The following is a 9,745-nucleotide window of genomic DNA, read 5'->3' as shown; positions in this document are numbered from 1 at the left end:
GCTAGCAGGTATGCTCGGTTCGCGCGCTGGCGGGACTGGACTGACCGCTGCTGCCTGTGCCACTAGCTACGCGTTTGGCGTTTCATATATAGGAGCAGCAGCAGAGGAGCTATGTATGTGTAATATACTCCTATTTATTTTTCCCCAACGAATGAGCTATATTCGTATCAATTAGAGCAAGTATGATAAACGTGTATAGCTTGCTTATACATACATGTCTATTCATGCAAGAACCCAACATCTACAAGTTCTTTAATATCGAACAGAATAGTACAAATGAAATAGAAAAAAAGATGACCAAGGTTATAGACACCGTACCGTATATTATTATTAGACGTACTCTTGTCCTTCTAGAGCTGTAGTTTCTTAGCTTATTGCATTCTTTACTATAGTTGCTTTAATTGGTTGGATTTGGATGCTTCCGATCGGTAGATGCTTCAACCTTATGTCCGAACGTGGACAAACTAAAAATGGTTATACTTGTCTAGTTGGGGTATATTATCTATGGCCATACAGCCTATATAAGTACATTGTTACTTTTGGGTGCGTGTTTCTGCCGACGGACACGTACACCTTGTGCACGTTCAGTCCTTAGTTCGGTTCTACTCGAGGGATTGAGGGGAATTTTGACTTGCAGCCTCGTGGGCCTGCACGGGAGACCAGAGAGGGGGTGGGGGCCTAGGTGGATCATTGTGGATGTTAAATGAACTTTTCTAACAACATCAAAGAGGCCACAAACCACGGCCTTGGCCCATCCTATCCTATCCCAACCCAACACCCCCGTTCCCGTGAAGAGGCGAGCCGCGACCGACCGAAGGCAAGTCCACAAAGGAAAAGGGAAAAGGTGAAAAGGAAAGAGCGGCAGCGACGCGCACACAAAAAGGAAAAAAGAAATCCCTCTCGTCACCGCGAGCTCCCCGGCGAGCTCTCTCCCTCTCCGTCGGTGATGGCAACTCAGAGCTCCAATACCGCGGACGCCGCCGCGCCTGCGCCGGAGGCCGCAGCCACCGGAGAGGTGGCTCCGAGCGCTGCCTCCTCAACAACCGCGGTGGCCGGGGCCACAGATCTGGAGAAGAAGATGCGCCGCGCGGAGCGGTTTGGGACGCCAGTGGTCATGTCAGAGGACGAAAAGCGCAGCAGTCGCGCCGAGAGGTAAGTGTTCTGTGGATCCCCTTCCCTAGGGTTTAGAGGATTTGTCCTCACAAATCCCGTAGTTCGTATTGGAAAGTGTTTATTCAAGCACAATATGTCACTAATCTCCTAACAAAATAGATGTGCGGTATTGCAGTATGCATGTTTTGGTCACTGTGTGTATTGAATTGCAACACTGTAGGTTTTTTGGGTACTAAAGTACTTAGGGTGCGTTTGGTTCGAGGACGAAGTTGGATGGGATATGGCGATCTATGGATATTGGGATAAGGATGTACATGATGCATGTTTGGTTGGATGGATAGGACAAGCCATTTTTTTGGTTGGATGAATGGAAGTGGATGGGATTAGAATAGTTGCCTAATTATATCTATTATTTAAAAATAATAACAACTAATTAGACACTAATAAATATGCACTAATACTAATTTTGCCATGAAAAACACTAATTTAAAATAAATATGTTAATTAGCACAACTAATAACCTAATTAGCACACGAAACATGCACTAATCAATGTATAAACACTTATCAAAACTAATCCTACCATCATAATTACTAAGTAATAATATAACTTACTAATCATCCTTAATTTATTTACTAATGACAAAGATTAGAAGACATGGATAAGCTGGTTCCCCAGATTTTTACGAACCAGGAAATCCAGCACTGTGGGGGTATATTCCCTATCCATGGTTTTACTGCTCCCAGTGATTCATCCAACCAAACGCCAGTGATCCATGGATGGTCCAATCCCATCCATACAAATCCAACCAACCAAACACATATAAGGTCTAGCTCCAACACTTTAGGCTTTTAGGGTACTATAAAGTGCATAGACAAGGTCTAGCTCCATACATTTCAGTTCTCTACCTGTGTTCTTCTGAGGTTGCAGTTATTCACGATGTTGCAAGGCACGTGGGTGATGTCGCAGCAATTTTGTGCTTTGCATTATTCGATGAGGTGTCCAATTGTTGCTGTTGTTCATAGAGATTTCAATGCATTTCAGGACCTAAGCAGCTAGTTCCTTGCATGAATGATGTTTTATTGTTTTAAGTGTTTCATGCAGTTTATAACTAAGTTACTTGATTGTTGATACCTTGAGCCTTTCTAGTTTTGTAGGTCATGTATCCCCTTGATACTGCCTGTGTATTGAATTTTCACCATAGATTTGCATCCATTGTTTCTGTGCATGTTGTGTAGGATAGGCAGTCAGGAGTTCAAAAGATTTAGGTACTTAGTTTAATTCATCGGTGCCCAGTCTTTAGATGACCATGCAAGATCGTGGACAATTAGATGCAAGATCTAGTAAATAAAAATTCAGAATATATCAGTCTGTTTCGTTTCTAGGTATGGAGGTTACTTGATATATTGCCTATCTAATTAAGCCATAAGTGTTTAGATTTGAGCCATCAAGCCTATAGCCTGCTTCTAGATTTTAACTTTTGGTTTGATGTTCTAACCTCAGTGATAGTCAGATCTGAGTGGGCTAGATTAGTGCCTGTCTGGCATGGTTCCCATTGGCTCAGGCTCCTGCTACAGTTCCATTGGCTACTAGCTCATTTTAGCAAGAGAGAAAACTGGCTTCACCTGAGAATGGCAAGCCAGAGCCGATGGGAACCATGCCAAAAGGGCCCTTAGTTTTGTTACTTAAGGCCCTGTTTGGATGATATCAAATTCTTTACACTCGTAAATATATTACACTTGTTGTGCACAGGAATACCATCGGAATGGAAACAATTTTTATACCCCTGGAAATGGCTGTTTGGGTAATAGTGAACCATACATATATGCGGCTACTGAAATTACCATTTGAATTTCAGTAGAACGATAGACAGAGCCCATCCTAGTTTCAACAGACGGCCAAGAGAGATCGCAAGTAAAATCCTAGCAGCCAGTTGATGCTAAAAAATTGAATAGATAAAGGAACCATGTCTGGATAAGCTCGCCGTCTGGCCACGCAGGCTTGCTTGCTTGGCGAATTCTCCCTGCCACATGGCCACGATGCTTGTGGTTCTGGAGCATGGATGCAGCTGTCCTTCGCAGCGCTGCCATCTGCCGACAAAGTCCTCGGCAGATCGAATCGCGAGGTTGGAGTTTTGACAGTTCTTGACGCCGCACACCATGTCAAGGCAGCCTCTCCATAGTCTCTGCCACAGATTCGTTGCTATTCTTGTGGCCTTGAGTTGGATTCATGCATACTAGAGATGGAAATTGTCGATTTGTCGGTGCAGATCGAGGTTGTCATGCCGCATGAACGACGCAGATTGAGGCCGGACGTGAGGGGTTGAGAGAGATTGGGCATCAGTAGAAACAGAGCAAAGCGACGATGGAGGAGAGTCCGACTTCCGTCGTTTTTTAGCGTGGGCTCAAGAGGTGATTATATTTTTTTCAGGTGTAAATGCTTGTTACCGGTGTAAATTGATTTTGATTACAGTCTATCCAAACAGATTTTTTGGATCAGGCCTGGAAAAGTTTTGGTCTGGTATTTTACACCTTTTTTTTTTATCTACTAAAACCGGCCTTCCAAACAGGCTCTAAGTGGTAAGATTCGGTAATAAAATGATGATGTGGTGTTATTGAACTCTTAATTGCATATGACGTGTAACTTCATTATACAATATTAAATATGTGTTGTATACTTTTGGGGTGCTTACACTGAAACTAAAGGTAGTCTCATACAGAGATATAGTCTATTCATTTGTTTAGTGTTTCATGTAAGTTCTAGATAAGGTTGAGTTGCTGCTTAAAACCAAGCACAACTTCACTTTTCAATCCACTCAAGGACCAAGCTTTGTAGAGCCTCTGTTCTTTTGCGTTTATTTGAGCATACTCCAAACTTTGATCATTCCTGTTTGGCTGATCAACTTTCCAGATGATATATATTACAATTACTAAGTAAAGTGCATTTCATTTGTCTTGTCTACAAGATTTGGGACTGGATCTTCAAGTTTAAAGGAGGAAGAGAAGAAGAAGTCCAGGGCTGAGAGGTGTGTTAATCTTAGAAAATCCTCTAATGTCGTTCTAGGTTTTTCATATGCTCCCAAGTAATGTACTGATGCTTGGTTAAATGAATGGAATTGCCAGGTTTGGCCTTGCCCCATCCTCTTCAGATGAGGAAGCTAAGAAAAAGGCCCGTCTGGAACGATTTGGTCAGGGCACAAATGTTGATAAGGCGGAAGAAGAAAAAAGAAAGGCCCGAGCAGCAAGGTTAGTGAATGCGACAGTGTCATATCATTCCTGATTATTCTCTGTGGAACCTAGAAAACAGCTCATCTCTTCACAACTTCATCAGATTTGGAGATACATCTAGTGGATCACCTCGGGAAAATGGCAAAGACAGCTCGAAGCCGGTATGTTTTACGTGGTTATGTGAAGAACTTTGGGTACCTAGTCCACATGATTTTGTTCAGAACTTTCACCTCCAATTGGTGTTTATTTGGCTCTTCTCTTCCTCTGTATTTGATTGGCACAGGACGCAGCCGCTGTTACAGGCATAGCTTGATTTCAGCACTCCGCCTTCGATGAGGTTAGACAATGCTGTTACCCTCCCAGAACAATGTTTTCCTTACCAAGACCTGCTTTTGTAGTTTCCCTAACATGAAAAGAATTAACTTCGTCTCCTGCAGGTCTCAGATATTATCCTAGGAGACTTTTGGTGAAGCCATGGCTTGTACACCACTAATTACATGAACGGCGTCATGTGTTTCCCAGTCATGCTGAGTGATGTTTACCGTGTATGACTTTCTTAGTTGCTGGGCACTGGCAGTGTGGCTAGATTTGCTGCCTGGTTTGTGGATGGTCATGTACCTTCGGCTGCCGATACTTGGTGAATGATTTCGTTTCCATGTACGTACCCCAGTTGGGCTAGTTAACTGTTAGAAGACAACAAGGTGGCCCTCTTTTGTTGTGCCCGTGTTTCTGTTGCTACAACTCTAGGAAACGGGATATGGAAACCCATAATCACGGAGCATGGCATCTGAGTAACAGATAACGCATGCGGTGCAGATGCGATGCTCGTCCATGGATAAATGGTCCATTTGCGAAAAGCTACTGGGACGGTATGGTCGTATCGTATGGATCCCCTGCCTTACCACTTGGCCATGCCGCCAAAAAATCCGATCTATAATGGAGAAAAAAGCAAGTATTCATTTACATTTTTCTACTAATTACTAAAACCTTTTTTTCTTTTATCTTGAATCTAATTCTACTTCCTTTCTTTTTTTCGAATCTTTTTCAAAAAATCGATTTCTGCTTTTTTGATCCAGTTTCGCTTATTCTCCTCGATGGATTCTATCTTAAAACACACATTGCTAACACTAGAAAACTTCCCGCTTCTTTCTATTCTATCACATTGTGTGCGAAAAACTCATGAGTTGACAGAAAGAAATAGAGTCCCTGGATTCATTCTTTTTGTAAATAGTGACTCCACATGAACCATCTTATTCCATCCTCTACAGACGCTCCTCTAAACAGCTATGTATAAAAATCACTTTGGTTGAGAAAATGAACAGATGCACCACCCTAAACAGCACTACGAATAATTCACGGAGGCAGACAACTGAATGTTCGACACCGTAGAAGCGAATCACACGGTTTGGTAGTGCAGCGCGCCTGGTGGTCTCAGTGGTCGTAGAGTTCCTGGTGGGCGACGACGAGCGGCGGCGCAGCTGCTCCTTCACCCGCCGCAGCGCCAGGAGGACGGACTCCACGTCGCCGTGCGGCTTCGGCGGCCCCGTTTGAGCGGCGGCCGCGGCCGGTTGAGGCTGCGGGTCGGCTAGAACGATCGCAAGCTTGTTGGCCTCCTCTTCTTCCTGCCGTTCTTCCTCGTGACTCCTGGCACGGGCCTCTCCTGCCTGCGTCTCGTTGTCCTGCGTTCTTGGACCGTCGTCGTCTGCTGCTGCTACTGCAACGAGCTGGGGGTCCACTAGCACAAGCGCTAGCCTGTTGTCGCTTTCGTAGAACGCTTCTTCGGATTTTGCTGAGATGCATCAAGGTGTTGCCTGGCACAAGAACACATGACACGAGTCATACATGCAGTAGTACGTGTGAGAAATAAACTGCAAATATAGCTGCCGGAAATTGGACTACATTTGCAGATTTGCTTATTATCGTTTGTTGTTACTTGTGGTCATGTGCTTTGCAAATGCACAATCGTTTGGGAAGCTATGTAGCATACACCGATGTGATAAAAGGAAAATCTCATGTTGGTTTGCTTCACTCTTCAGCCTGATGGGTGCAGTGCTGGTCCGTCCACCTCCCATGCAGGCATGCTAGTACTAAAAGGCAACCAGTGTTCTAAGGCAAAGGGAAGCGCTAATTGGAGCTAGCATCCAGGAGCTCCAAAAAGGCAAACATTTAAGAGGAGGAATGCTGTCATAATTCTCGCTGGAAGTCTGGAAGAAGGCAATTCCTCTAGACAAAGATAGGCCTAGTTTAGTTGGCGAAAATTTTGGCAAAATGACACTATAGCATTTTCGTTGTTATTTGGCAATTAGTGTCCAATCATAGTGTAATTAGGCTTAAAAGATTCGTCTCGTGGATTTCGTCTAAACTGTGTAATTAGTTTTATTTTTTATTTATATTTAATGCTTCATGCATGCGTTCAAAGATTCGATGTGACGGGAAATCTTGAAAAATTAGCGTTTTGCTGGGGAACTAAACAGGCCCATAGTAACAAGAAAGTTGAAATCCAGTAACTATGATGAAAACAAAAAATAAATCCCTAAATTAAGCAAGTGTCTTTTTATCGACAAGAAAATTAACTACCAATTGGCATTGAGTTGATCTGCACGCGTACCTCTCTGAATCATGGTCACCGCCACTCTCCTCTGAGCTGCAGTTGGTGGTGTTTCCGGCAAGATCCATGCAAGAACCAGGCCGGGATTGCTCTGACACAACGGAGCACCAGCTCCCGTCCTGGGAGGACGAATTCACCTGAGTGCATGATCCCTCCGATGATTCTCTAGCGATGTCCCTGTCAGCGTCGGCGTCGGCGTCTCCGGAAGGAGCGGATGGCACAGAACCATCAGTGGTCAACGAGCCAGGGCTGTTCCTCTCCTCCGCCTCCACCTCCACCTCCGGCGCCTGGTGACCGGAGCGGCCATTGGAGGACAGCGACCCAATGGAGCCGTCCGAGAGCTCGACGTCCAGAATCTTGAGGGATTCCAGCTTCTTGATGGCCCTCCTGAGCCTCCTCTCCGCCTTGTTCCTCACCTTGACTTCGTCAGCGAGCTTCTTCTCTAGCTCATCCAGCTGTGACCCAGACCGACCATGAAATCGACAGAGAAAAAGAGTTCAATTAGTACGTGAGCCAATAGCGTTAGATTGATCTCGACCTGGCTGGGTCCGATGAAGTCGGGCCTAACTCGCGCCCGGATAAGGGGCGCTTAGTCGTTCTTGTGGTTAGTGGACTCCCGTCGCGCAGTGCTATAAATAGGAGGTGGAGGCTGAGGCTCGAGATATGAGGTTCACTGTAGCCGCTAGCGCTCTACCGACGTCCTAGCCCTAGTCCGATCGAGAGGGCGCGCTGTGAGCGACGGAAAGCGCCACCGCTTTTGCCGCCGCCACTGGCGGCGTATTCGCTGGTTGATTTCTAGGCTGGTTTGGGCTGGCTGGTGCTGGTTTATTGTGAGAGGAAAACACTGTTGGCTGATTGAATGAGCCTGGCTAAAACCAACAAGCGAATATAGTGTGGATCACGCCTCCACTGCACAGCTACCTCTACTCCGACACTCGAGGCCACGTCCCTGCGGCGCCATGGCCACGACTACGTTTTGGGAGGTACATCGACAAGTTCTTTGTCTAAGTTAAGTTTCACCCGCTAGATCTACACCTAGAGGTCCTATAAATTCCATCAATGATATCAAAGCAAGGTTGATGTGCGGATCTAGTTTGGTGTAGTCTAAGTTTTAGCATTTAGAAGGAGATGAATCGGAACGAACAAATCCAGTCAAGTTAAACCCTAACCCTAACCCTAGAAGACGGACGGAGAGGACAGGGGCTTACCGAGGGACTTACCTATCGCAGTTGTCACCGCCGGCGTCGCTCCGACGTTGTGCGGGAAGAGCATCCGAATCGTCGGCGCCGGTCGATCACGCCACCGCGTGGCCTCCACATCAGGCTCGGGAGTCAAGGGCTTTGTCACAAGGACGCTCGATGGCGGTGCGCTCAACCTCGGGCGAGCGCGCACACCAGCGAGGGGCCCCGCGGCGGCGCCGCCACGCTTGTCCGGTTGTGTCGGTGTTTTTGGACCACCGATGAGTAAATTTGTATTTACGCGTCTGGCTCGGATGGTGTGCTCGGAGGACATAAGGGTTTATACTGGTTTAGGCAGAACGTTCCAACGTCTAGTTCACTGCTGCTCGTGTTACCGACACTTGGTTTGCAGTAGAAGTTACAAACAGGCGAGAGAGGGAGAGGATCCCAAGTCTCTGGTGGAAGGAGTGAACGGGTGCTGAGAGCTCGCTTGCTGCTTAGCCGTGTGCTCTTGTCGTGCTCTTGTGTTCCGATCTTGTATTTTTCGCCCCTCCCCTCCATGGGGCGCCCTGCTTCCCCATTTATAGACGAAGGGAAACGTGGGTTACAGAGAAAGAAAAGTAGAAGAAACGAGAGAGAAGAAGGCTTCCAGGGTTACCAGGCCCTTATTTTCTTTTATGCGGGTCCCGCTGATCCTATAGATGTCAACAGGGATGGCTCCATGTCGTGGCCCTATTCGTCACTAGCGCCATGCGTAGGCATCATCTATCGGTCATGGTGTTCCACTCCGTCCCGGCGGACGCCGTGGTGAACTGACGCGCATGTCAGCATCCGTACGAGGATTAGGCAGAACAGTACCAGCACGCCCAACACTGTTCTTGATGTGAATCACCAAGTATGGCCCATCATGGCCACGGGTTACATCGAGGCGTGCTAGCCTCTTTCTTGGTGTCAGAGCAGTGTTTTGACCCAGGCCCATACGCTTCGACCTAGAGTGGTTGGCGGCGGTATAGGTTCCCGTCGGGCGAGACAGAGCCCACGGCCTTAAGGTCGGGCAAGACGGAGCCCGTGGCCTTAGGGTCAGGCGAGACAGAGCCCGTGGCCTTAGGTTCGGGCGAGATGGAGCCCGCACCCGAGGGGTCGTGCAAGATCTTTTAATACGTCTCGAGCCATCCGGGGGAGTCAGCATGGGTGCTATCTTCCTTGCTTTGGGTATCCCTAATAACGATACCCGACAGTAGCTCCTGAGCCTACGAAGGAGTAGAATACTCCTTTGGAGGCTTTTCTAGACGGGAGGACTCTAAGGGCCTTGGCCTTCTTTTTTAGCCCACGGCGTGTCCTAGTAGGACGGTGATTCCCTTTTGTCGTGATCGGTCTTCTTGGAGGCATATAACCGTAGGATTTGGGAGGTCAGAAAGATCGTTCTTGATTCCGGTCCCCTAGGATCCGATCGGTCCACCGTCGTCCTACGACCACGCGTTCGGTCTCCTTGTGAGTCCAACTTCCCTCGAGCCCCCACGCGTAGAAAGGGTCCGATCAAGGGCCGGCTCATCTTTGTGATCACCATCCCTCAAGCGTTTTTTTCGATAAAACGGAGGGGCTGAGCCGTGCCATGTTTT

At 47.0% G+C, this 9,745-nt stretch overlaps 1 protein-coding gene and 1 pseudogene across 1 annotated transcript; one reads left to right on the top strand and one right to left on the bottom strand.

Annotated features, from left to right (window-relative positions):
* Positions 1 to 810: 810 nt before the first annotated feature.
* On the top strand, positions 811 to 5,062 carry LOC136535899 (protein MODIFIER OF SNC1 11-like). Its single transcript, XM_066528334.1, has 6 exons — positions 811 to 1,152; positions 4,079 to 4,138; positions 4,236 to 4,358; positions 4,444 to 4,501; positions 4,624 to 4,677; positions 4,778 to 5,062. The coding sequence occupies exons 1-5, from the start codon at positions 947 to 949 to the stop codon at positions 4,651 to 4,653; spliced, it is 477 nt and encodes a 158-aa protein (XP_066384431.1). The 5' UTR covers positions 811 to 946; the 3' UTR covers positions 4,654 to 4,677; positions 4,778 to 5,062.
* Positions 5,063 to 5,501: 439 nt separating this feature from the next.
* LOC136537525 (uncharacterized) lies at positions 5,502 to 7,436 on the bottom strand (annotated as a pseudogene).
* Between the last annotated feature and the right edge of the window lie 2,309 nt (positions 7,437 to 9,745).

Source organism: Miscanthus floridulus, chromosome 2, assembly GCF_019320115.1.
Source record: "Miscanthus floridulus cultivar M001 chromosome 2, ASM1932011v1, whole genome shotgun sequence".
Lineage (NCBI taxonomy): Eukaryota > Viridiplantae > Streptophyta > Magnoliopsida > Poales > Poaceae > Miscanthus > Miscanthus floridulus.
The sequence above is the reverse complement of the archived record's forward strand: the minus strand, read 5'-3'. Positions and strand labels throughout refer to the sequence as shown.

Excerpts from the sequence above, each read along its gene's own strand:
- LOC136535899 (XM_066528334.1), top strand. The coding sequence starts at position 947 with ATGGCAACTCAGAGCTCCAATACCGCGGACGCCGCCGCGCCTGCGCCG. Across the intron at positions 1,153-4,078 it reads CGCAGCAGTCGCGCCGAGAG|ATTTGGGACTGGATCTTCAA; the intron begins GTAAGTGTTCTG and ends CTTGTCTACAAG. Across the intron at positions 4,139-4,235 it reads AAGAAGTCCAGGGCTGAGAG|GTTTGGCCTTGCCCCATCCT; the intron begins GTGTGTTAATCT and ends TGGAATTGCCAG.